Source organism: Cupressus sempervirens, chromosome 8 (assembly GCF_028749045.1).
Source record: "Cupressus sempervirens isolate cs-2001-9-10 chromosome 8, ASM2874904v1, whole genome shotgun sequence".
Lineage (NCBI taxonomy): Eukaryota > Viridiplantae > Streptophyta > Pinopsida > Cupressales > Cupressaceae > Cupressus > Cupressus sempervirens.
Window position 1 is genome coordinate 683,029,485 of NC_143125.1, and position 26,878 is coordinate 683,056,362.

At 42.6% G+C, this 26,878-nt stretch overlaps 3 protein-coding genes across 4 annotated transcripts in view; 1 reads left to right on the forward strand and 2 right to left on the reverse strand.

Moving 5' to 3' along the window:
- LOC149544300 (protein NRT1/ PTR FAMILY 8.1-like) overlaps positions 1 to 26,878 on the reverse strand; it is a 130,491-nt gene that overhangs the window by 68,077 nt on the left and 35,536 nt on the right. The window contains exon 2 of one of the 2 annotated variants that reach the window (XM_089798775.1): positions 369 to 461. The exons of the other annotated variant lie outside the window; for it this stretch is intronic. The gene's annotated coding sequence lies outside the window, so the exon portion shown is untranslated. The remainder of the gene's footprint in view (positions 1 to 368; positions 462 to 26,878) is intronic. 2 annotated transcript variants of the gene reach the window in all.
- Positions 5,232 to 7,316, forward strand: LOC149544301 (uncharacterized). Its single transcript, XM_089796381.1, has 2 exons — positions 5,232 to 6,638; positions 6,745 to 7,316. Exons 1-2 carry the CDS (start codon positions 5,931 to 5,933, stop codon positions 7,126 to 7,128), a joined length of 1,092 nt encoding a protein of 363 aa, XP_089652507.1. The 5' UTR covers positions 5,232 to 5,930; the 3' UTR covers positions 7,129 to 7,316.
- LOC149544302 (uncharacterized) lies at positions 12,866 to 16,524 on the reverse strand. Its single transcript, XM_089795949.1, has 9 exons — positions 16,372 to 16,524; positions 15,862 to 16,218; positions 15,566 to 15,810; positions 15,294 to 15,518; positions 14,966 to 15,071; positions 14,159 to 14,590; positions 13,737 to 13,828; positions 13,529 to 13,598; positions 12,866 to 13,267 (listed from the first exon to the last, which is right to left on the reverse strand). Exons 1-9 carry the CDS (start codon positions 16,522 to 16,524, stop codon positions 12,866 to 12,868), a joined length of 2,082 nt encoding a protein of 693 aa, XP_089652075.1.

Consider the following 26,878-nt stretch of genomic DNA (forward strand, 5'->3'; position numbering starts at 1 on the left):
TAATAATCAATCACCTTTATCAACCAAGATAGAGAAACACGATGAATTGTAAATGAAAAAATTGCAAAGAACTTGCTCAGAAAAAGAATAGATCTTGGTATTATTTGTAAGTTAAGATATTATTTATGTTGGTCTATTAGTAGAGTTCTTTTCTCATCTATCTTATTGCCCCTTTTCAGAAGTGAAAGGAACCCAATATTGAGGAGTTCAAAACCAGGTGGCAGTTATAAATGTACAAGATAACAGTCATTACATAAAATACCAAACATACAAACAAATAGAATGACATAAAAATACAGCACATAAAATAATAAATCACATCATTAAAATAGTAAACACACATAAAGATCGGTGATCGAGGTGCTCACAAGTTGAAGTCTGAAGCTATGAGAAGTTTGATTTGATTTATGGACTGTTTGTTTGTTTCAAATGATAAGCCCCCAATGTAGTGACTTCTGCAGCTGTATCCATTCACAAAGATAAGAACAAAAAGAATTGACTCGTCGTATGCATTCAAAAGGTGACCACTGAGAAGAAAAAAAAGAGCAATGGTAGTTAGCTCCTGATGCGACAATGTTTAGGGAGTCGAATACAATAACCATTGGAAAATCATGTTTGCAAGTTGTAAACGGTCAGGATTTAGTTGGGACTACAATGTGGTTACTGGAGTCAACCAGATTCAACAGGTAAAACTTTAAAAAGTTTCATGTGGGAAAACAGGTACCCTGGTCAAACACATAAGTGATTCAACCCAAGATCCAATTCCAGAACATGTCTTGCCCAGAATTGGCCTGTGTATTTGCCAATTCAGTAACATGGGTGTGAACTTTTTCTGCTTTTTCTATTCCAGAGAAATTTACTTGTTGCCATGCAGCATGGTTTGACAAAAACAACTCTATGGATATACAAAACCTATAGCCAAAATATGTAGTAATGTTTTTTGAATAAGCAACATAATTTGAGCATTGCCATGTCCCAAAGACAAATGCTATAGTTGCTCTCCACTAAAATACATGATCCTAATTCATCATGTGTTATATTGTGATATTGCTATCAGGATTTAACTATGTAGTTTTTGAGTCAAACTCATTGACCCATGTATCATGAGTAGTCATTCACACTCAAACCCATCTCTCATGACAAGGAATAGAACACTTAGCATTCATTGGATCTAGGTGATGCTCACAGAGGTGAAGCACCGGGACTTCCTGGGAGGTCATCCATCCCAGTACTACTCCAGCTCAAGCGCACTTAACTATGGAGTTTTCTCCATGGCTAAACTCACTTTGCTTGCAACCCTATTTGCAAAACATTCATCTAGTGTTGTGCCTTATGAACCATTCATTAGAAAGCCCCTTAAGCTCATCAATATATTATATTGCTGATGAAGTGTATACTCATCTTTACAGTTACTACTTAGATGATTAATTAGTAACTTATGTACTAGAAAAATTGAATTCTTATAACCTCTATTTGCTATAAATAAGTTTTTATCTAAAGTTCTAAATGAATTGATTATTTAGTAACTGAAAGGATATCTTTTTGAAATTTAAATTAGCCTATATCCTTGAATATATGGTAAGTTGTGGTGAAAATTTCCCAGAAAATAGCATCCCCATGAATATTTGAGTAAGAAAATATCATGCAAATAGAGCAGTAAGAAAATATCATGCTAATTATATTCAAATATGCAGAAGCACCCTTGGTTGACTGCAGTTGGCATCAGAAACAACTAAGAAAATATCATGCTAATTGGTATATTCAAATATGCAGAAGCACCCTCAGTTGACTGCAGTTGGCATCAGAAACAAAAATTGTTAATAAAACTCGATCTACAGTTTATCCTCTTCCTGGTAGAGCCTTTGCCATGATTCTACTAGAAAATTCACCTTCATGTTTGGTATCCTATGTGCCCATTAATTCCTTCAACTGTGACTCGTCTCACCTTGATTTTTTGTTGAAGGCAGCTTCTATGATTAATGGAAAATAGTATCTGCAGTTAATAAAAAGAAAACAGAATCTTTTTAATGGATTAGTTGGAATGGAGGATTTTTGGGAGAAAACATTTTCATTTGGGTCAGATGGGAAGCAAAGACAGACCACCCGAAAATAAAGGAAAGGCAGTCATGTATGAGATAAAAGAAATTACTTAGGGCAGATCTTGTCGTATGCACTGGCAGCCTGGGAGCATGGAAGAGGCAGCTCAAGAATAAAACGAAAGAACAATTTTCAAATAGAAAATGTGATCTTCTATATTTTCCTTCTGGTTTTAAGTTTTAATATTCTGTGGTGCACATATTGCTTCTTATATACAACTTTTGATGCAGGAGCATCTTAGGTTCAGAGCAATCTTACATCAACCAGAAATATTTGTTTCCAATTTTGCCAATTTGGACAATCTAGAAGATCAATTCAACGGTTTCTCATATTGTCAATGTAATGGCCCTTGCCAATAGGCCACTAATAACCACTAATACTGAACTGCGTAATTTTGTCAAACACTTGGCATGCAAACTAAATATACTGCTGAAAGTAAAATGCTGAATAAAGGAAATTGTTGTGCAACAAATCTACTCAAATAACTGATGTAAAATAGTGCCAATATATTCATTCAAAGATAACCAAATGCTTTTACATATGATATGCGATTTTTCAACTCAAACCATTACAACATGGTACATTACAAACCAACCCTTACTGGCTGAATGCAACTAAGAATTTCTTGCAATTACAAACTGAAATGAAAGAACCTGGATTGAGCAAATGCTGGAGACTGAATGTTGAAGACGAAATGATGAAAATGCAACTCCAACCTGCCCTCAAACTTGCTGACCGTACGGCCTGTAGGTACAACCATACATGTACGGACTAGTACGACACCTGGCAAAAATAAATGCTGGGCTGAAAGGTGCCGAAGATGGTGTAGAAATAATCGCCAAGCTCCAAGGAAAATTCTCCCAGAAAATAAAAATCAAACTCCCAGCCAACAATGAGATATGAGCAAAAATGTATGTCCAGGCTGAAAATCGAACCCTGCTGGAAATGTCCAAATAACCCCAACTTGAAGTAACTAAATACGACTTCCAAAGTGCAACCATTCAAAGGATATTTCACCTCCTCAATTATGCAAATCCTTACGAGACTCCGTTCCTAATGATCAAATGACAATCTGCAGACCAAGATGGCACCACAAATGCTCAAAGAGAAAAGTAGTGTAAACTCAAGTCATAGAATGTCCAAATGAGAGGCCAAGCACTCTATTTATGCACTTTCTTAAGAAGCCACTAAGAACTTCTAGAAGTATCCATAAAATATTCTTATGAAATCCCTTTGTAATGCACTTTTATATAAAAAGTAACTTTATAAAATAAAATGTGCAACTCAACTCAAATTATAATATTTTGGCCCCGCATAACACATAAAATAAAAAAATATGATAAACCCCATCTCTCCAAGAGCAAATAAGACCATCCAATCCCCAAATAATCATCAGAATGACTCTCTCACCAAAATCATTTACCTACAAGAGTCCATGATAGGCGAATTCCCTTAAACATAACATGTCACTAGAAAGGAGACATGATAGTCTGCCCCTCCTGAAATTGCTTGCCCTCAAGCAATCTCAAAGCTAGATGTTGCAAAATATCTTCTCCCTCCCATGTTGCATCCTCCTCGAGTAAATCTCTCCACTTCACCAAGTACTCTCGGATAGTCCTCCTACGGAGCTGTCTCTCTACTGTCAATGATGCACTCAGGAACAAGAACTAATTTCCCTTCATCATCCAATGGAGGAAGAACTGCTGAAGGTACAACATGCTGACCCAACACCTTCTTGAGTTGTGACACATGGAAAACATTGTGCACCCTACTGTCTGTTGGAAGCTCAAGCTCATAAGCCATCTCACCTATCCACCTGATAATCCTGAAAGGACCATAGTATCTAGGCTTAAGCTTCTCTGACCCCCTCTTCCCGAGAGCTAAGTTACACGAGTACCCCTCCCCCCACTCCGGACCTCAAACTGGTTCGAACCGGTTCGAGATTCTGGTCCGGTTCGACCAAGGTTCGACCAGGGTTCGATTTTCGAATCCTGGTTCGAACCATGGTTTGAACCCAGGCGGACCAGGTTGGGAAAATCGAACCAGGTTCGAACCCAGCCAAGAACCCGCCCACGGTCGCGGAAATAAAGTGATTTATTTGCATTTTTTAATAATTTTTGGGGTCCACGTACCCTAAAAAGGTGTTATGAATTGGTTTTTTTCTCTCTCATAGTCATTTGTTGTTTCTAAATAGGTTGTTTTGCCTTGAAGGAGAGCACATAACTTTTTGAGCAAGCATCCGGTTGTGCAAGGTGGAGTTTGAAGATTGACTTGTTGGTGTTATTGAAGTGTTTGTGCATCATTTATACACATTTGCAAACTTGCAATGGCTGGAAAAGGACCAAGAGGTAAGATCTTATTCCATTTACTATTGTTTTGTTCTAGTTTTTCCATTTTTTTTTCATTTCTCTTTCAATCTTCATATGTTCTAAGTTCTTGAATCTTTTCCATTATTTCAAAATTCGTCATTTTCTTGCATATAGATTATGAACATATATCTAATTAGTAATTTATTTCCATAGGGAAAGGTTCGAAAGTAATGTCATCTACCTCTTTATCAATAGGCAACACCGAACAAAGAATGGAAACCAACTCTGATTCTCCTCTATGGAAGTATGTAGACATTATAAAGCCCATTCCAGGAGGTGGTGCATTCCGTTGGAAATGTCGAGGATGTGATGTAGAAAGAAATAGTTCTTATTATCGTGTGGTAGGCCATCTATGTGGTTATACTGGAAGAGGAGTCAAGAAATGCCCTAGCAAAAATGGTGTCCCTATACCAAATCACACCGTATTAAAATATATTGAAGAGCATGTGGCAGCAGAAGAGAGAGAAGGACACAGGGCAATAGAACTCGGTAGTAGTAGCAATAAAAGTAAAAAAGCTAAGGGAATGCAACCCCCCTCAGATGTTATTGTACAAGACCATCCCTTCTTCAATACTACAATGGACACTGACACTGAATCTGTCCCAATTGTACACAAAAGAAAGGGGCCAATAGAAACTTCTTTTCAAAACAAGGCCCGGGATATTGCTGACATTAAGGTGGGAAGATGCCTCTATGCAAATGGGTTGTCTTTTAATGTTGTCCGCTCTCCGTTTTGGAAGGACATGTTGAGAGGTGCCAATGAAGCTCCAAAAGGGTATTGTGGCCTCGGTTATGAGAAAGTGCGCACCACCTTGTTGGATGATGAGGTCCAACGGGTTGAAAATCAATTGAAGCCCATAAGGGACTCATGGGTTGAGACAGGGGTGACAATTGTTTCAGATGGCTGGAAGGATTCTAGGAACCGTCCCTTGATCAATGTCCTTGCGGTGTCCCCTAAAGGGGCAATGTTTCTGGAAGCGGTGGATTGTGAGGGCAAAGTAAAAGATGGGCCATTTATTGCTGATATCTTAATTGAGGCCATTGAACACGTGGGTGCAAGAAACGTTGTCCAAGTCATAACGGACAACGCAAAGAATTGTAGAGCAGCAGGTTTGTTGGTTGAATCACGATATCCACATATCTTTTGGACACCTTGTGCAGTCCATTCACTCAATCTTATGCTACAAAAGATTGGGAACCAAATTGAGTGGATCAAAACAGTGTATGAAGAGGCTGAGGACATACAAATGTTTGTCACAAACCACCACATGACTCAATCTCTTTTCAGGAACTACTCAAAATTGGAGCTATTGAAGGTAAATGAACTTGAACTCAAATTAGTAATTTAATTTTTAATATTTGACAATTTCTGATTTTTCATATTTTACTTGTGCAATTGCCAATGTGTATACTTTTCTTAGTTTTCTAAAATATGTATCTAATAGTTGTTTTTTGCTCTAATTTATGTCACAGGTTGCTGAGACCCGTTTTGCATCACATATAATCGTCTTAAGACGACTTGTGCAAGTGAAAGATGCACTTCAAGGTATGGTAATCAGCAACAATTGGGGTGTATGGAAGCAAAAGAACACTGAAAGGGCAAACAAAATAAAGGATAGGCTATTGTCTGACTCATGGTGGGAACGTGTGGAATATCTCCTTCAGATCACCGAGCCCATTATGAGCATGCTTAGGTACACTGACATGGATAGGCCTTGCCTTGGAGAGATCTATGATGGCATAGACTCAATGATTGAGAAGATCAGGCAAGTTATAAATGAGCAGGAGCAAGATCCGCAAGAGACCTTTTTCAAACAAGTGCAAAAAATTATTGATGAAAGATGGAACAAAATGACCACTCCATTACATTTGCTTGCCTATGCCTTGACCCCCAAATACTATAGCTCACAATATTGTGATCTACCAGGAAGGTTGCCACCATACAGAGATATGGAAGTGTCTGACGGGTACCAGGCAGCATTTAGAAGAATATTTCCTGATGATGATATAAGAGATGTAATCATGGATGAGTTCATAGCATTTGTCAATGCTACAAGTCTAAGTAATGATGCTCTTTGTCATCGGTTCAAGAAGCATGCTCATGGTTGGTGGTACCTCCATGGCCAAAAATTCCGAACATTGCAGCCCCTTGCAATCAAAGTTATATCACAAGTAAGTTTTATTTTTTTTTAAATTAGCTCACTTTATCTTCAAAAGAATTTTTTAATAAGATTGAATTAATTCTTTTTTAATTGCCTACCCTATGTTGTCTTTATAGGTTGCTAGTTCTTCTGCATCAGAAAGAAATTGGAGCACCTATTCTTTCATCCACTCGGTGAAGCGCAATAGGTTGCAATCAAAAAAAGCCGAGAACCTGGTATTTGTGCATAACAACTTGCGCCTTCTTTCGCACAAGAGTCAAGAATACAAAGAAGGGGAGACAAAGAAGTGGGATGTAGATGCAAAGATTGCGGACTTGGATGCTTCCACTGCTGCGCTTACAATTGATGATTTTGATAACTTTGATGCCAATACCATTGTTAATTCTGCTGCTGATCCCATTGGCCTTGGTGCAACTAATAGCATAGGCGAAGAAGGAGGAGATGAAGAAGAAGATGAAGAAGAAGAAGATGAATATGAAGAAGATGAAGATGAAGAATGAAGAACTTAGAACTAGAAATTCAGAATTTTAATAGATTTTCATTCTATTAGTTACTGTTAAACATTGAACGTGAAACAATGACACTTGAACTTGATATTTTAAATATTTTGAATCTTTCATCTTTGATGTTGAAGTTGATTGAATTATGTTACTATATGATGGTATGCTCACCATGATACATTGATATGTTATTGTTTATGCTGTTTTAAAGTTTTAAATGTGTTTATGGTACTATGCTACATTCTAATTTTAACTCATGCTTCATAAAAATGTATATATATATATATATATATATATATATATATATATATATATATATATTTATAATTTTTACATGTTTTTGTACTAACGAACCCAAACCCCTTTCCAAAATTTCGTCGAACCAGCGAACTGGTTCTCGAACCCGAACCCAGAACCGAACCACGAACCGGCAACTTAGCCTGAGAGTAGACTGTCGGTAAGTGTTTACCGTACAGGTAAAGAAGTCAACACATACAGACAATAATAGTAGAATAGCAGAATAATATTCGCAATAGTAGATGAATGATTTACAATGATCCCAGACGGGATATAAATACTACTGCCGAACCTTCCCGAAGGAGTCCGTCGGCCACAATTATTCTATCCGTTACAAACTATTTACCGCCGGACCGTCGGCTACGGAATACCGGAACACCGCCGGACCGTCGGCTACAGAATACAGAAACACCGCCGGACCGTCGGCTACAGAAACATCGCCAGACCGTCGGCTACAGAAACACCGCCGGACCGTTGGCTACAGAAACATCGCCGGACCGTCGGCTACAGGAACACCGCCGGACCGTCGGCTACAGAAACATCGCTGGACCGTCGGCTACAAGAACACCGCCAGACCGTCAGCTACAGAAACATCGCCGAACCGTCGGCTACAGAATACAAAATACCGCCGGAACCATCCAGTCGGCTAACACCATCCCCCCCAAAAAGAAAAGTCGTCTCCTGACGACTGACAAAATATCTGAGACACATTAACAAACAAAATACATTAATAGAGTGACTACAACAAGAGAAATCTGCTTCTATCATATCACTTCCACATTCATCCCGTTACATCTGTAGCCTCTGCTAACACAATACTGTCTCCTCAAGCTGACCTTGATAGCCACTTGTACTGCTTTCTCTGTTTTCAATTCCTCGGTACCCTAAGCCAAGTGTCGCTGCACTGCCTCCAACCGGATGATCAGCTCCTCCCGAGCTCTCTACGCATCCACCAAGACAACCTCACAGCCAACACTTGCTCCCACTGCCTCTGGTACACAGAAAGTCCATGCCTGCAGCAACTTCAACTCTTCTCAACTGGTCAGACTCCCACGACTAATATCCGCCATGACTGGGGGTCCAGGGGGCAACGCCCCCGGCAGGGTCGAGGGGCAACGCCCCCATGGGGTCCTGGGAGCGCACAGGGCGGGGTCGAGGGGCAGCGCCCCTCGCCACCAAGACCAAATTAACACTTCGCAACCCACACAGAAATGCACGGATCACACCATTTCTATCATTATCTGCCGATTCTGCACTCTTTCTGGCAACCACAGATGCGTCCCCTTCCCTTTGGCATCATCTGTCACTCATTCTGAACAACTTGATTTTGTCGACGTTTTTCTTTTTTTTTTTTTTTTAATACTGAACCTCTGACTGGCGCCCGCGTCCTACTCCACGGCCTTTCTGTCCTCACCTGCGGCCTTCCTAGCGTCGCCCGCGGCCTTCCTGTTCTCCCTGCGGATTCCTGCGTCACCCGCGGCCTTCATGTTCTCCCTACGGCCTGTTCTTCTCCTACCCGCGGGCTTTGTTTACCCGCGGACTATTCTTTCACTGGCGGTTAACGGCGAGGATTTTATAAAATATAATGCCCGCAGGGACTCTCTCTTCTTTTTTTCTGGCGGAGGAACTTATGTTGTCAGTCCTCCTCCTTTCTCTGCCGGAGTAAAGTTATCCCATGGGGCTTTACCCTCCACGGGAGTCTCTTGCTCGCGGACCCGCGGGACTTCCCGGCCGCTACCTTCTTTTTTTCTTTTTTTCTTTTTTTCCTTTTTTTTTTCAAAATTTTTTTTGTTTTTTTTTTTTTTTTCATTTTTTTTTTCTTCAATTTTTTTTTGTTTTTCTTTTTATTTTTTTTTTTTTTTTTTTAAAAGAAATCAAATAACAGAGGTACCTCCATTTTGCCTCCAAGCGTCGCCATTCTGCAACGACGACGGAGTCAGCTGGCCATCTTGTGACAACGATGGAGTCTTCCTAGCACCATATATTTTGAATTTGGATCTGTTGACTGTCGGAGGTACCTTTTGCCCGTCCAAAGCTGATAATCTGATTGCTCCATTATCGTCGACCTTCCGAATCTGATATGGTCCAACCCATCTGCCCTTAAACTTTTTCACTTTGGTTTCATTCTGGCTATCGTACACCTTACGTTTGTTCTGTGCCACCCCCGTCGCCCACTGTGCCTGCAGTCGTCGCGCAACTGGATTATTTCCTTGCTGTCAGTGCCCTTCCACTAATTTTATGCTGCAATGTAACCTTTTCTTTCCGCGCTGTCTATTCACCATGTACCGGAGAATGGGATTTTTCATTTTTCTGTGTTCAGACTGTATGTTGTTCCCCTCAGCTTCAGCCATGGCAGCTTTTCCCTCTTCCACTTCCCTGCATTCCTTCGGACATTCGTTTTCCTCCTTTTTCTCATCTTCGTCGACCCCTAGCATATTACAACTCGAAAAGAGTTCGTAGTCTTCTATCTGCCAGTGGTAAAGGCCATTCACCGAGTCCAGGTCGTCGTCATTCGATCCTCCGTCAAGTCTCAATACTCCTTCATCTGGTTCCATTCGCCTCTTTCCTTCATCATCACTCTCGCCTTCACTGTCAGAATCTGACAATGCTGCCTCCTCGCCAACCATTTGCGTGTGCAAGTTAATTATGAATCTTTTGCCTCCGCGGTCCATTGATAGGGTATTGCATTTCCAATCATGTTTTACTTTTGCTTGCACCAACCAATTCCGTCCCAGAATAGCATCATAGCCTTTTCTTTTTAATGGAATGACCACAAAATCCAATAAAAATGGTTGCGTACCAATTGTTACCGGTTGCGCTTTCAGAATTCCCAACGGTTTGATTCCATGTTGGTCTGCCGTGAGCAACTGAAATGCAGGTGGCCACAGCGTCGGCTTTCCCAACTTCTTCCAAGTATCCTCCGGTAAGACATTCACGCCAGACCCTCCGTCAACAATTGTCTCTGTCAAAACATTTCCCAAAATCCCCATCTCTACGACCGCCGGATGCCGTCCGGAGGTGAGTGCCAACAGCATTGGGTCTGTTGTCATTACTTCCCTACTATTCCTTCCTGTGTCCTCCGGTGCTTTCGAAAACGGTGTATGATTTAGAATAGCCGTCCGTAACTGGGGCATTGTGAGGAGGTCACTTATCTTGACCGGTATCTCCGTTTGTAAGATCTGTCGTACAATGTTTTGTTCCGCGAAGTTCCTTGCCAAGGTGCCGGTGATGTCCTTCAACTGAGATGTCCCCGCTAACAATGCCTTTGCAGTTTCCGCTTGCGCTTCCCCCACTTTTCTCTTTTCTTCCGCTTGCCTCCGTGTGATTGCCAGAACCTCCTCTACCTCCGTACCAACAGTGATCAAGTTTACTCCAGCCTTTGGACACTTGGAATCTTCATGATCGTCGGGTCCGCACCATCTGCATAATAATTTCGGTGTGTTTGCCGCTGTACAATCCCGTGCAAAATGACCCCACAAATTACATGCTCGGCATTGAACGATCGGCCGTCCGTTTGCATCATATTGGGTTCGACTTCGACTCCCATTATTATTGTTATTATTTTGCCCTCTGTTATTATTCCTGTATCCTCCGGATGTAGCACCGGCAGTATTCGTGTTTCTGCTACTACCCGACGGGGAAGCCTCCTGTGTGAGAAACACCTGCGGAGATCCTCTTGTCTTCATGTTAAAGGGGCACTCCTTTGTCGAATGGCCCATGATCTGACAGATGTCACAAAATTGGTTCTTCGGACACGATCCTTTAGTATGCCCGTCGGTCTTACATTCCGTGCACCATAATTCATTACCTTTTGGCTCTTTTTGCATATTTTTAAACTCCTTCATCATTCGAACCATATCCTTCTGTAAGGCACGAACCTTTTTGTTACTACCTTCGTCATCACTGCTATCATCTCCAGCAGATTCGTCGTCATCAGAGTCAGAGGAGCTGGTTTTCTTCTTCTTTGTCTTCTGCGCACTTTCAAGGTCCACTGCTCTGTTATAAGCATCGGCATATGATGACGGTGGCACAATTTTCATTTTTCTCCGCAACTTCGAGCGTAGGCCGTCCACAAACCACCTTTTTTGCAATCCGTCCGCTGGCTTGCTTTCCATTTTGTTTATTAAGTCTTTCAATCTCCTGGCGTAGACACGGACAGTTTCGTGCTTCCCTTGCTTGGTATTGAAAATTTCCGCTACAATTTCATTATCATCCCGCAAAAGTTTAAATTCTGCCAAGAACTCCTTTTTAATGTTATCCCATGTATCCAGCTTCTGCGGATCCATATCCGAAAACCAATCAATCGCGACACCCCGTAGGGTTGCCGGAAATTGCCTAGCCCATTCGTCGGCATCTGTGATTCCATTTGCCCGCCAGATCGTCTCACATGTCTTACAATGTCGGAGGGGGTCGGCTGTACCATCGCCTTCAAATTTTGGTAATTTTTCTTTTGATCCCGCCATAACTCTGGAGGTCTGCACTCCCACACCGACGGTCGGCACTCCCACACCGGCAGTCTGAACTCCCACACCGGCAGTCTGCGCTCCCCCACCGGAGGTGTCAACAGCTGCACCCCTTGGTGAAGACAGAGGATCCTCCGAAATTGTTTCCCGCGGAAGTCTATCCTGGACGAAGAGGTCACTCCACGCTCGTGCTCCGTCGGCACTGCGAGCCGTGCGAGTTGATGCTCTCCCGTCTGAATTTTCTTCCCTCGACGAACACAAATTCAAGAACTCCTCCCGTGTTTCTTCCACCAATTCCACCCGCTGCCGAGTCTCTTCCAACAATTCCTCCGCACTTCGGTTTCCGTCGGCAATCTTCTGAAATCTTCGTCGGCGTTCGGCTTGCTGTGCCAGAATTAAATTCTCTTGCGCAATACGGATTCCATCTTTTCCCTTCACCTTATTCCGATCCTTGTTAAGTTGATTTGGCATTAATCTTCATTCCTCCCACCTTCCAGATTCATAAGGCAACGGCGCCAAATGTTTACCGTACAGGTAAAGAAGTCAACACATACAGACAATAATAGCAGAATAGCAGAATAATATTCGCAATAGTAGATGAATGATTTACAATGATCCCAGACGGAATATAAATACTACTGCCGAACCTTCCTGAAGGAGTCCGTCGGCCACAATTATTCTATCCGTTACAAACTATTTACCGCCGGACCGTCGGCTACGGAATACCGAAACACCGCCGGACCGTCGGCTACAGAAACACCGTCGGACCGTCGGCTACAGGAACATCGCCGGACCGTCGGCTATAGGAACACCGCCGGACCGTCGGCTACAGAAACATCGCCGAACCGTCGGCTACAGAATACAAAATACCGCCGGAACCATCCAGTCGGCTAACAGTAAGGCTGCAGCATGAGGTAAACCATGTCACCAACCTCAAAACTCCTCTCTGTACTCTTTTGATCTGCATACTACTTATGCTAATTCTGTGCTCTGGCAATATTGTCTCTGAGAGCATCAACAATGTCCTTGCTCTCTTGAAGCAAATCCCCAGCATGAGGAACTCTAACATCACTCATAAGCAAATCAACAAAGCTCAGTGTATTATAACCATATAGTGCTCTGAAAGGAGTCATTTGGATAGACATGTGATAGGTAGTATTATAGCAATACTCACATAAATAAATCCATCTAACCCATGCCTTTTGCTGACCAGCCACGTAGTTCCTCAAATATCCCTCCACCCACTTATTCACTATCTCTATCTGCCCATCAGTCTGCGCGTGGTAACTGGTGCTAGGTGTGAGCTTAGTGCCACATAAACAAAACACCTCCTGCCGAAAATGACTCAAGAACCTGTTGTCTTTGTCACTCACTATGCTCTGCAGTATCCCATGTAGTCTAAAAATCTCCCTGAAAAAGACTTTAGCCACCTGCACTGCCATGTAAGTAGTAGTGATGCGAAAGAAGTGGGCATACTTTGTCAACCTGTCTACCACCACATAGATGCAATCTCACCCTTGAGCCTTAGGCAAACTCGTAATGAAATCCATGGATATACACTCCCACTTCCTGTCAGGAATGGGAAGTGGTTGTAGGAGCCCTACTGGAAAGGTGTGCTCTTGTTTGTTCTGGTGGCAAACAGGGCACTCCCTAACATTCTGCAACACATCTACTTTGAGTCCCTTCCATGTGTACCGCTCCTGTACTTGCCTGTATGTTTTGAAGTATCCAAGGTGTCCAGCTGTAGGTGAATCATGAAGTGCTCTCATAACAATACGTTTCACCTTCGATCCTGGGACTAAGAATATCCTATTCTTGTAGATAATCAAATCATCCACAAGTGTATACCTGGTATCAACAACTGTCCCATCAACAATCTCGAATGCCCATGAATCTCTACCATACTCAGCAATGATCAAGTGTCTCCAATTCTCTGATATCTGCATCATAGCATTGAGATGTGGTCTACGTGACAATGCATTTGCGACCACATTCTAAGTCCCTTTCACATAGGAGATGTCAAAATCATAAGCCTGTAGTTTACTAACCCACTTTTGCTACCTATCATTGAGATCTCTCTGTCCAAGGAAATGTCTCAAACTATTGTGGTCAGTTTTAATGCAAAACTTACCACCCACCAGATACTACCTAAATTTAGCCAATGCATGCATAATAGTCAACATCTCCTTGTCATATATACTAAATTATCTCTCTGGCCCACGGAGCTTCCTGCTCTCAAATGCAATGTGGTGCTTGTCTTGCATCAAAACAGCACCAATACCCTCTCCAGAAGCATCACACTGAAGCTCAAATGGCTTTGAGAAGTCGAGCAATGATAATACAGGGCATGTAGTCATGATCTCCTTGAATTTCTCAAAGCAAGCTTGTGCCTTAGGTGTCCAAACAAAGGCCCCCTTTTTCAGCAAATCCATCATAGGAGCTGCATGATGTGAATACCCACTGACAAATCTGTGGTAGAAACCACACAACCCAAGAAACCCTCTCAACTGTGTCAAGTTCTCTGGAGGAGGCCAATCCACAATAGCACGGATCTTATCAGGATCCATCCTTACTCCCTCTACACTAATGATGTGACCCAAATACAATAGCTCTGTCATGCCCGACTCACATTTTGACTCCTTGGCGTACAAGGACTCCGACTGCAGGATCCCCAAAACTATCTCCAAGTGCTCCATGTGCTCCTGCCAAGACCGACTGTAAATCAGAATATCATCAAAGAGCACTAACACATACTTCCTCAATTGGTGACGAAAGAACCTACTCATGGTGGATTGAAAAGTAGCCCGCGCATTGGTCAGCCCAAATGGCATGACCACAAACTCAAAGTGCCCACAATGACATCTGAAGGCAGTCTTCTCAATATCCTGCTCTCTAACTCTGATCTGATGGTTGCCGGATCTCAAATCAATTTTCGTGAAGTAACATGCACCGTGAAGTTCGTGAAGTTCATCAATCAACTCATCAATCCGTGGAATGGGGTGCCTATTCTTGATTGTCCTTTTGTTCAGCACCCTGTAATCAATGCACATCTTTAATGTACCATCCTTTTTCTTCACCATCACAACCGAAGAAGCAGAAGGAGACTTGCTAGGCCTAATGTGACCCATCGCAAGAAGCTCCTTGATAGTTTTCTCGATCTCATCCTTGAGCCTCTTAGGATGCCTGTATGGTGTAATCATCACAGGTTTAGCACCCTCCTCCAACTCAATGATATGCTCAATACCTTTGTCTGGTGGTCTACTAGGTGGGATGTCGCTAAAGACTCTATCATACTTCACTCCCAACCACTATATGTCTAGATGATACTTTGTCTTATGCTGTCCCTCCTGTGTAAGCATGAGAGTATATACGGCTGCTCACTCAATGTCATCATGTCTAACTAACCTCTCCAACCGTCTGAAGGAACTAGTCCTAATGTCTCCATTCCTAATGGCTCTCAAAATGTGTTGCTTCTCATCCACTTCAAACTTAATCTCCATGTCCTTCAATCTGAAGGTGACCTCTTCCAATGAGCGCAACCACTCCATCCCAAGAACAATATCCAAATCACCCATGTTGACATGGTAGTCCGCCTTGAACTCATAGTTGTTCAGGCGTAAAGGCAAATTTCTAACCATCCTATTACACTTAAGAGTATAACCATCAGCAACCTGTACCCGAAGCCCTCAAACTCCTCAATCATAATACCACAACGTTCAACAAAACGTGCATCAATGAAATTGTGCGTAGCACTAGTATTAACCAAAGTAATAACTCTCTGCCCTGCTAGAACACCACGCAGTCTAAAAGATCCTTCCTGCTGAATGCTAGACAAGCATGCCTCTTGGAAATGCAACTCGGGCTCCTCCTTAGTCTCTGGAGCTTCTACTTCTGCCTCGGGCTTTGCATCACTATAATCAACCTAATGTCCAGAATTATCAGAATTTGAATCCTCATAGTAAGCTCACATAACCCTATTGGCCTTCCCCTTAAGCCTCATAAGACAATCATGATCTCTATCATAGGGACCTTTGTAGTAAAAACATAGCTTCTTCTTGTGCAAGTCATTCAGTGTCTCCATATCTAAAGGTGCAGTAGATTTACCCTTGGTGTCACCTTTTTTGCCCTTGTTTTTATCAAACTTCTTATTGTCCTTGAATGAAGAAGTGCTCCTGGAGGTGAACCTGCTGGAGGGTGTTGTGAGCTCCATGCTCCATGCCTTCCTCGTAGCCTCCTGCAATGAAGAGGGATCAAATGCCTTGATCCACCCCTTTAGAGGTTCAAACAACCCCTCTGTGAATACTATAACCAACCTCCTCTCAGACACATCCTGCACCATCACTAATAATCTCTAAAACTCACTGATGTAGACCTCCAAACTATCTGTCTATTTGAACTGTGCAAGATCACGAAAGAAGACCTCTAGGTCTTTCTTATCAAAGCGCTCTACCAACCTATCCACAAAATCCTGATAGGATGTCACCTGATTATGCTGCAATGTAACCATACCATGTGACCACCAATCATGTGATTCGTCCTCTAAATGCAAAGTGGCATACTTGATAGCATCCGTCTCTGACATAGGCCTCAATGCTAGGAATGTATCTAACTTATAGATCCAGGCTTGTGCTGTCATCTGTCCACTGTCGTCGAAAGATGGTAAGGTGAGCTTGCTAGCAACTCGCTGCAACTCACTATCCTAACCTCCTCTAGACCTCCAGTTCTACCTGCAACTTCTCATGTGCTCTCTTCTCTAACTCAGGTAGCGATCAAAATTCAACAACTCATGAACATGTGGAGGAAGTGCCTACCATTTTGCATCTACAGCTCGAAGATCATCCTGAAAGTCCTCTGGCATATAATCCTCTACTGCCTCTTGGGTCACCTCTCTAAGGAATGTAGGACGTGTAGGCATGTTTGCAGTCCATGACCTGTGCCTAGGAGCACCCTGTGAACCTGCTACACTCGTGTTATCCTACTCTGGTGTCCCCCTATCCTATTCTTGATTACATCTGTCCTGTGGGTTCATGCGCTCAACCATGGTGGTGAGTGCCTGTAAAGCCTGAGCCATCCGCTCTCGTCCTATAACCATTGCTCTGAAAAATTCCCTTGTTTCCTAATCCTCTTTCCTATTGTCTCTTGGTGGGCTATGCTCTTGTCTGTCACCCATGGTGTCTAGCTACCTGTCAAAATCTTGTTCCTTGTCAAACAAAATTTGCCTACGAGTGTAAAATCTGTGAGAGCCAACCCCAGGTGGCTGCATGTGATTGCTAAACCCTCAAGATGGCAGGATTTAGCTCTGATACCACTGTAATGGCCCTGCCAATAGGCCACTAATAACCACTAATACTGAACTGTATAATTCTGTCAAACACCTGGCATGCAAACTAAAAATACTGCTGAAAGTAAAATGCTAAATAAAGGAAATTATTGTGCAACAAATCTACTCAAATAACTAATGTAAAATAGTGCCAATATATTCATTCAAAAATAACCAAATGCTTTTGCATATGATATGCGATTTTTCAACTCAAAGCATTACAACATGGCACATTACAAACCAACCCTTACTGGCTGAATGCAACTAAGAATTTCTTGCAACTACAAACTGAAATGAAAGAACCTAGATTGAGCAAATGCTGGAGACTGAATGCTGAAGATGAAATTATGAAAATGCAACTCCAACCTATCATCAAACTTGCTGACCGTACGGCTTGCAAGTACAGCCGTACATGTACGGACTGGTACGGCACCTAGGAAAAATAAATGCTAGGCTGAAAGGTGCCGAAGATGGTGTAAAAATAATTGCTAGGCTCCAAGGAAAATTCTCCCAGAAAATAAAAATCAAACTCCCAACCAACAGTGAGATGAGCAAAAATGTATGTCCAGACTGAAAATTGAACCCTGTTGGAAATGTCCAAATAAGCCCAACTTGAAGTAGCTGAATACGACTTCCAAAGTACAACCATTCAAAGGATATTTCACCTCCTCAGGTATACAAATTCTTAAGAGACTCCGTTCCTAATGATCAAATGACAATCTGCAGACCAAGATGGTGCCACAAATGCTCAACGAGAAAAGTAGTGTAAACTCAAGTCATAGAATGTCCAAATGAGAAGCCAAGCACTCTATTTATGCACTTTCCTAAGAAGCCACTAAGAACTTCTAGAAGTATCCATAAAATATTCTTATGAAATCCCTTTGTAATGCACTTTTATATAAAAAGTAACTTTATAAAATAAAAAGTGCAACTCAACTCAAATTATGATATTTTGGCCCGCATAACACAAAATAAAAAAATATAATAAACCCCATCTCTCCAAGAGCAAATAAGACCATCCAATCCCCAAATAATCATCAAAATGACTCTCTCACCAAAATCATCTGCCTACGAGAGTCCATGATAGGCAAATTCCCTGAAACATAACATGTCACTAGAAAGAGGACATGACAATCAAGTTGGCTATTGCAATGATCGGAGAATACTCAGGACCTATTTTGGGTCATGTTCCTAGGTTCGCAGCTTACTTTGATCGCTGTTGCTCGAGTTATGATTTGTTCTCTCTCAAGTATCCCATTCTTATCCACTCTTACACCTAATCATGGAATTTCGATTTGTAATGGAGATCCATGGTTTGCGATCTTTAGTGGCACTTCTAGCTATGCTCTTAGTTCGTGTGAGAACCTAAACTTGGAACCACAAGCTTCGAAACGGTTTATGTCTTAAGTTCCTTATGATTTGGGACCGAACCTATTTGATGTGATGTGTTTCCTATTCTTGGAGAATGTTATGATCTTGAGGCCGACTTGCATGTCACATGCCTATATATGTAATTGAATAGTTCCCTAGAGTAGTATCAAGTAATCAAGTAATTAGGAAGCTAAAGGATAGGTAGTCAGAATTGAATCTAAGGTCTCTGACCCTAGATTATAATCAAGATGGCGTGTGTGTTGTCAACTAAATGTAATTTAATATCCTGTTGATTAAAAGCGGATCTCACATTTTTCTCTCCATTCCTTCTTGTTTTTATTGTATTTATCTTGCTACATGCTTGGAGAAATCTCATTGAAGTCCCTTTGTCTGTGGCTGCATCAAGTGGTATCAAACCAAGGGGTTTGTTCTTGAGGATTGAATTGTCAAACCAGAAGTTGTGAAGCCCTAGTTGATTTTTTGTGGGGTGGCAGAAATTGAGATCTGACCTAGAATTGCAGAGGGTAGCAAAATGGTTCATGGAAGGAGAGATGCAGATCCTACAATGATGGATATGTTGAGACAAATTGCAGCTAGACTTCTAGTAGTAGAAACTACCTAAAAAAGAGGAAGACCTATTGAAGATGAGAGCGATAATGAAACCAAGGAAGCAGTTGCAGGAGATGTTGAACATGTACTTGAGCAAGGAGATGAAAGATTCTTGAGAACCCTGACTGGAGTTAATGCTAGACCACATTTCAATTTACTTGATTACGATAGTAAACTAGATTCGAAAGAATTCCTTGATTGGATTACTAAGATGGAAAATTATGGAAGTACGAAAGTAGATAAGAAGGAGAAAAATGCTAGCACTAAGTTGAACAAACATGCATCATCATGGTGGTAACATTTGCAAACGAATAGACAAAGAAGAGGAAATGAAAAGATCGAGTCATGGGCCAAGATGGTGAATAAATTGAAAGGTAAATTCTTACTTGGTGATTACCAAGTCAATTTTTTGAGAAAGATGTAGAACTTAAAGTAGAAGGAATCTAGTATAAAGGAGTATGTCAAAGAATTTTATAGATTGGATATAAGATTTGGGCATGTAGATGATGAGGTTGAAAGAATTGCAAGATACCTTACAGGTTTGAGGACATTTATTCAAGATGAGATTAGTTTGGTTAAAATGGAAAGCATTAAGGAAGCTTATCAATTTTCCCTATTGGTCGAGGAGAAACTGAAGAAGATGCGGGAACATAGACAAAGAGGAAGAGGTAGTAGATTTCAAAGAGGTGAGACATTTACTGGAGCAGGAAGATCTTATTCAGATTTGAGTAAAGACAAATCAGAATGGAAAGAAGGATGTTCATACTAAGGAAGAGGAGGAGGTTACCCTAGAGGTAATAATTATAGGAGAGAAGACAAGAGTTTGTTCAAGGGAACTTGTTTCAAATTTGGAGAAGACAGTCATAGAGCATTTGAATTCAACCAAGGAAACTAAAGCAAAAAGACTGGCAGCAGTAGTGGAAATGCATTTCTAGAGGAAGAGTCACCTAGATCTATGAATCAACTGGAAGATAGAGAACTCCTCATGGGTAGAAGAGTGTTCAGCACGTGGCGAACAAGAAAGAAAACATATAATCAATGCAAAATACTATTCATTATCAAATGCTTTTCCGTACACAACAATTATATTCCACACAATGATAATGATGCCCAAATAAATAAGTGTCCACAATATTTATAATGTCCAAAACGGTGCCACTGAAACAACACAACCGTCACAACACCGATAACTATCTAACTACCCGTTTTGCTGGACAACATCATCCCCCCCAAAAAAAGAAAAGTCATCTCCAGGCGACTTCAAAAACTAACAAAATAGGAGAATACAACATATAAACATTATAAACTAGGGAAGAGGTGGCATCCCTAAAGTGCTTTGCTATCGACACAACTCGTACACTTGATCTGTGCGGATGCGTAAATCCTTCTAAGTCCGCGTATTAACCTCGACTACTTCCTTCAAAAGAAGCGCTGCGTCCATAGCCTGGGCCTTAGCTGTCTGCAATTCCTACTCGGCCGCCTGTAGTCTTTGTTCGGCCATCTTTTTGTCTCGCAAAAGCATTGCGTGCTCGACTGCCCACGCTACTTGCTAGCTAACCAAGTCAACAACTAGCTTCTCTCTAGTCTCGCTCTCAACCATCATAGATCTCTCAACTGCGATCCTCTCTGATGCCTTGTCTGCCTTTGCACACCTATGAGCGTAGTAGACACCTTTATATAGTCTCACTATCTCGTGTGCCAGCTTCTCCATCAAAGTGTTGCACAGTCCCATCTTAGGTTCTGTGGCCCAGTCAGCCAACATCTCTGGGGTCTCCACTGCTGGCCATCCCCTGTCCTCAAAGCAAGAGCGAAAATGCTCAAGACAAACTCCTAAAATATAAGCTCGTATCAAATGTAACTCCCTTCTACGAGTCAAAGCTTGGCATGCAACGATGCGTCCTTTCTCCATCACAACTTGCATGGCTTTGAGGTATGCCTTTCATCTATCCTCATCCGACCCATAATCCTCTTTTCCAACATCGTCGAGAGTCCACTCCTCGTCGGCATCCATCCCTGCCTCTCTTGCGATAACCACACCCACATCCGGTGCCACCTCCTCCTCTCCGAGTGCATCCTCGAACTGTGGTACTCCCACCTCCTGTGGCTCCAATACGGCAAATGGTCCTAGGGATACCCCTCCATGCCTTGGGGATTGAATGAAAGGACCGATCTCTGCAGGAATGAGTCGGAACTACTATCGTAGGAATGCATTGGCTCTATCCATCACCTTCATCTTCTCGAGTTGTGCTGCCTGTGTCTGCTCAATGCTCTCATCTAGTTCTACAGGCTATATTGGCGAAACTGGCTGTATTGGCTGAGCCGGTTAGGCTGGCTAGGCATCGGCCAACAGAGAGGAAAAGATGGTGACCACAGTGTCACTGCCAATCACATCTAATCGAACTTGAGGTTCTAGTTCTGATGTTGGTAACTCTACTATCTCTGCGGCTGGCTCTGCTGGTGCAACTGAGTCTAGCGAAAAGCTCTGTGGAGGCATAACATTGGTCGTGGCCATCAATGGAGTCACAACGACCAGCACGTCTTTGGCCAAATGGAGGAATGAGTGAAGTGGCGGTCAAGTGTGCCGAAGTTGGCAACTAGGGAAGGGTGAAGAATGTGGACCCGTTAACCGTCACGTCGCTGCCAACTTCCGCTATAATGTTCCAAAGGCAAACTCAGCCCGAAGGGGATCTCGACTCGAAGGCAATCTTGGCCCGAAGGGGTTCTCGACCCGAAGGCTCTGATAGCACTATAATGTTCCGAAGGCAAACTCAACCCGAAGGGATCTCGACTCGAAGGGAACATCGTTTCGAAGGGAATCTCGGCCTGAAGGGGATCTCGACCCGAAGGCGATCTCGACCAAATGGGATCTCGACCCGAAGGCGATCTCAGCCTGAAGTGGATCTCGACCTGAAGGCAATCTCGACCCAAAGGGAATCTTGGCCCAAAGGGGATCTCGACCCGAAGGCAATCTCGACCTGAAGTGGATCTCGGCCCGAAGGCTCTGATACCACTATAATGTTCCTGTGCACCTCTAAGATAAACAAACAATGCAGTAATGGTCGTACGGGAGAGCCTTGACAGTACGTGTGAATGGGCAATCCGTACTATGCTGAGGGAGTGTTTTGATGGCCATACAGATGGTGTTTGGACAAGTTGTACGGTTGATTCAGCAGGTCCGTATGGAGGACATCAAAGGGTCGTACGATGAGTTCAAGTAGGATTGTATGAATTATTTCAAAGGGTCGTACGGTGAGTATGAGCCAATTGTACGGATGATTGCAGAGAGTTGTACGGTGAGTATGAGCCGATTGTACAAATGACTGCAGAGAGCTATACGGTGCCTGCTTGAGCCGTGTAGTATTTGGTGGTTGGAGCCAATGAGATGAATGAAATCGGGTGAATGAATTCAATACAATAAATATTAAACTCGATCGCCTTTGCCAGAGATATCAATAAAACTAGTACACGTATAGAATAAGAATTACCGATTGATATAGATGTAAACATTTGCGAACAATAATGGCACTCCAATTTGCCAGATCTAAGCCAAGTAATACACAGGCAGAATAGGGTGAGGGTTGATTCCCACCGAAAGTGGAATAAGCCAAATAGGGAAGATCTTTCACTTCTGAAATGGCAAACAATAGAGAATCCCAACAGGAATTCGCAAAACATAAAAAAATAATCCCAAAAAAGCATACCTACTACTACCTACAAGATGTGCTTAAATACCATTTGGATAAACATCTCGAGAGTTTGCAAAAATAGCTAACGGCCAATACCTATGGAACAATTAAATAAAAATAGGTCCAAGATATACTAAATCAATCAGAACCCCTAAATACAAACATTAATAACTTGGGCCCAAATTAATTAAAACTGGGAACATTACAAATCCTTGCCGCCCAAAAATTGCTTGTCCTCAAGCAATTCGCAACTCCAGGATCCCAAACCATGTGCTGACGTAGATAGCCATATCTGCTGGAAACTCCATGCTTCTTCAAGATCACATGAGCATGATTGAATTCAACTGAGGTTAGTAGACCACCATCAGGATTCTGATGCACCACTCTAATATAAACATTGTCGTATCCTAAGTCACTAGGATCCCAAGGATGCCAATCATAACATATATCGATGTCATCATGTTCATCAATTTCTTCGGGTATGGTCATACACACAGATGTCGATGTTAGTACAAACCTAGCAATTCTAGCTATAGATAAAACCTTGGTGGCACAAAGAACCCTAGTTGAAACCTTGACAATGGATAGAGCCTCCGCAATGAGCAATATCTCAACGATTGTAGCTGCACTGATGGACACACAATGATGACATGGATAACCAAAACGATGACGACGGGCACAAGCTCGACAATGGACACAAACTCGGTGTTGGTGACAGACACAAACTTGGTGTCGGTGACAAGCACAAACTCAACATCAGTGACGGACATAAACTCAACGATGGGCACAAAGTCGACATCGGTAACGGACACAACGATGGTGACTGACACAACGACAACGATGAATAGAGCGATGGTAATGATGGTGATGGATACAACAATGACAACAAATACAAACTCGACGACGGTGACAAACACAACAAAGACAGACACGACGATGGCAGACATTACAGTGATTGACATAAACTCGACGAAGATGACGGACACAACAACGTTGACAGACATGATGATGACGGACATGGCGATGGGCTTTGCAACAGACATGGTGATGATGATAGACACGGGGATGGCCACAGTGACGGTGATGAAAACAAACACAACTATGGTGACAGATACAACCACAATGATGGACATACAACCTTGGCAACGAACATGATGATGGACATAGCTTTGGTGAAAGACACAGTTTCGACAACAACCTTGGTGACCAACATAACTTAATTTGTACATGTCTTCACAAGATCCATGCGAGCAACTTCTTCAGTTTTTTGGTGTTCTCCCCTGGTTGGTGTAGAAGAAAGTTTTAGCAATTCCTCTTGGAGCGGCTCTGTAATAATATCTTCCTTCTGGTGTAATGCATCGTCCTTATTGCTGCCATCTATTTTCTCCCACTTGTGCAAATGAGATATTAGTTTTTCTTCACAATGCTCAAAAATATGACTAACCAATGTACATCCGGCTATAGAGGGGACACATTCAAGATCACAAACAGCCCATAACATAGATGTGATGGGTTGGGAAATTTCATCCATCTCCTCAATGCACAAAATCATAAGGCTCTCCATAGCAACTGAAACCTTAGTATCATGATCTTCCTTGATGGTGGCTAAGAAGTGATGAAGCATGTCGTTGACCAAATTTTGCAATTCGAGATCTAAGAGGAGGTTACCCATTTTTACATTTGCACAATTCTCCAAGATTGTAGATTTTCTACGAAAGGGATCACAATAATGTCATCTAGATTATGAAAGCTGTCAACAATCAAATGCAGGATCTCTATCATGGTGTTATCATCATATGGTGTTCTAGGAGCTGGTATTCTCAAGATCTTACTAAGACATGCTGCAACTGCCAATCTTTTCCCCTTGTCATGGTGTCTTAAAATCCTGGGTTGACTTAAGGCATCTTTAATCGGTGAGAGGAATCTTTGTATAAATCTTGAAGGAAATTGGTTAACCTTACACAAACATACTTCCAACAAATCTAATGGAAGACCAACACCTTCACTGAGCTCTTTGCCAATCCCTTGTAGTGTCTTCAACCACCACTCTTCGTTGCCGCTTGGCGCCGTAGCGCTATCCCAAACCCAGAATCTCTCAATCATCCCAATAGGCTAGCAAGATCAATAGCTCTGATACCATTGTAATGTTCCAAAGGCAAACTCGGCCCGAAGGGGATCTTGACCCGAAGGCAATCTTGGCCCGAAGGGGATCTTGGCCTGAAGGCTTTGATACCACTGTAATGTTTCGAAGGCAAGCTCGGTCCGAAGGGATCTCGGCCTAAAGAGAATGTCGGCCCGAAGGAGGATCTCGACTTGAAAGGGATCTCGGCCTGAAGGCAATCTCGGCCCCTCGGCCCGAAGGGGATCTCGACCCGAAGGCAATCTCGGCCCCTCGGCCTAGAGGGGATCTCGATCTGAAGGGGATTTCGAACCGAAGGCAATCTCGGCCCGAAGGGGATCTCGACCCGAAGGCAATCTTAGCCCGAAGAGAATCTCGGCCCGAAGGGGATCTCGGCCCGAAGGCAATCTTAGCCCGAAGAGAATCTCAGCCCAAAGGGGATCTCAAGGCAATCTTGGCCCCTCGGATCTCGATCTGAAGGGGATCTCGACCTGAAGGCAATCTCGGCCCGAAGGGGATCTCGACCTGAAGGCAATCTCGGCCTAAAGGGGATCTCGACCCAAAGGCAATCTCGGCCCGAAGGGAATCTCGGCCCAAAGGGGATCTTGGCCTGAAGGGGATCTCAGCCCAAAGGCAATCTCGGCCCAAAGGGGATCTCAACCCGAAGGCAATCTTGGCCCAAAGGATAACTCGACCCGAAGAGAATCTCGGCCCGAAGTGGATCTCGGCCCGAAGGGGATCTTGACCCGAAGGCAATCTCGGTCCGGAGTGGATCTCGACCCGAAGGCAATCTCGGACCGAAGGCTCTGATACCACTATAATGTTCCTATCCACCTCTGAGATAAACAAACAATGAAATAATGGCCGTACGGGAGAGCCTTGACCATACGCGTGAATGGGCAGTCCGTACTGCGCTGAGGGAGTGTTTTGATGGCCATATAGATGCTATTTGGACAAGTCGTATGGTTGATTCAGCAAGTTCGTACAGAGGACATCAAAGGGTCGTACGGTGAGTGCAAGTAGGATTGTATGGACTATTTCAGAGGGCCATACGGTGAGTATGAGCCAATTGTATGGATGATTGTAGAGAGTCGTACAGTGAGTATGAGCTGGTTGTAGAGATGACTGCATATAGCCGTACGGTGCTGGCTGAGCCGTATAGTATTTGGTGGCTGGAGCCGATGAGATTAATGAAATCGGGTGAATGAATTCAATACAATAAATATTAAACTCGATCACCTTTTCCAAAGATATCAATAAAACTAGCACACGTATAGAATAAGAATTACCGATTGATATAGATGTAAATATTTGCAAACAATAATGGCACTCCAATTTGCCAAATCTGAGCCGAGTAATACACAGGAGGAATAGGGTGAGGGTTGATTCCCCCCGAAAGTGGAATAAGCCAAATAGGGAAGATCTTTCACTTCTAAAATGGCGAACAACAGAGAATCCCAACAGGAATTCGTAGAACATAAAAAATAATCCCAAAAAAGCATACCTACTACTACCTACAAGCCGTGCTTAAATACCCTTCGGATAAACATCCCAAGGGTTTACAAAATAGCTGACGGCCAACACCTACGGAACAATTAAATAAAAATAGGTCCGAGATATACTAAATCAATCGGAACCCCTAAATACAAACATTAATAACTTGGGCCCAAATTAATTAAAATTGGGAAAATTACAAATCCTCATCGCCCAAAAATTGCTTGTCCTCAAGCAATTCGCAACTCCAAGATCCCAAACCATGCACTAACATGGATAGCCATATCTGTTGGAAACTGCATGCTTCTTCAGGATCACATGAACATGATTGAATTCCACTAAGGTTAGTAGACAACCATCAGGATTCTGATGGACCATTCTAATATAAATG

Coding starts and splice junctions, on each gene's coding strand:
- LOC149544301 (XM_089796381.1), top strand. CDS start 5,931: ATGTCACAGGTTGCTGAGACCCGTTTTGCATCACATATAATCGTCTTA. Junction 6,639..6,744: donor CAATCAAAGTTATATCACAA/GTAAGTTTTATT, acceptor TTGTCTTTATAG/GTTGCTAGTTCTTCTGCATC.
- LOC149544302 (XM_089795949.1), bottom strand. CDS start 16,524: ATGACAGCACAAGCCTGGATCTATAAGTTAGATACATTCCTAGCATTG. Junction 16,219..16,371: donor TTACATTGCAGCATAATCAG/GTGACATCCTAT, acceptor GTGATGGTGCAG/GATGTGTCTGAGAGGAGGTT. Junction 14,591..14,965: donor CTGCTTCTTCGGTTGTGATG/GTGAAGAAAAAG, acceptor CGGTCTTGGCAG/GAGCACATGGAGCACTTGGA.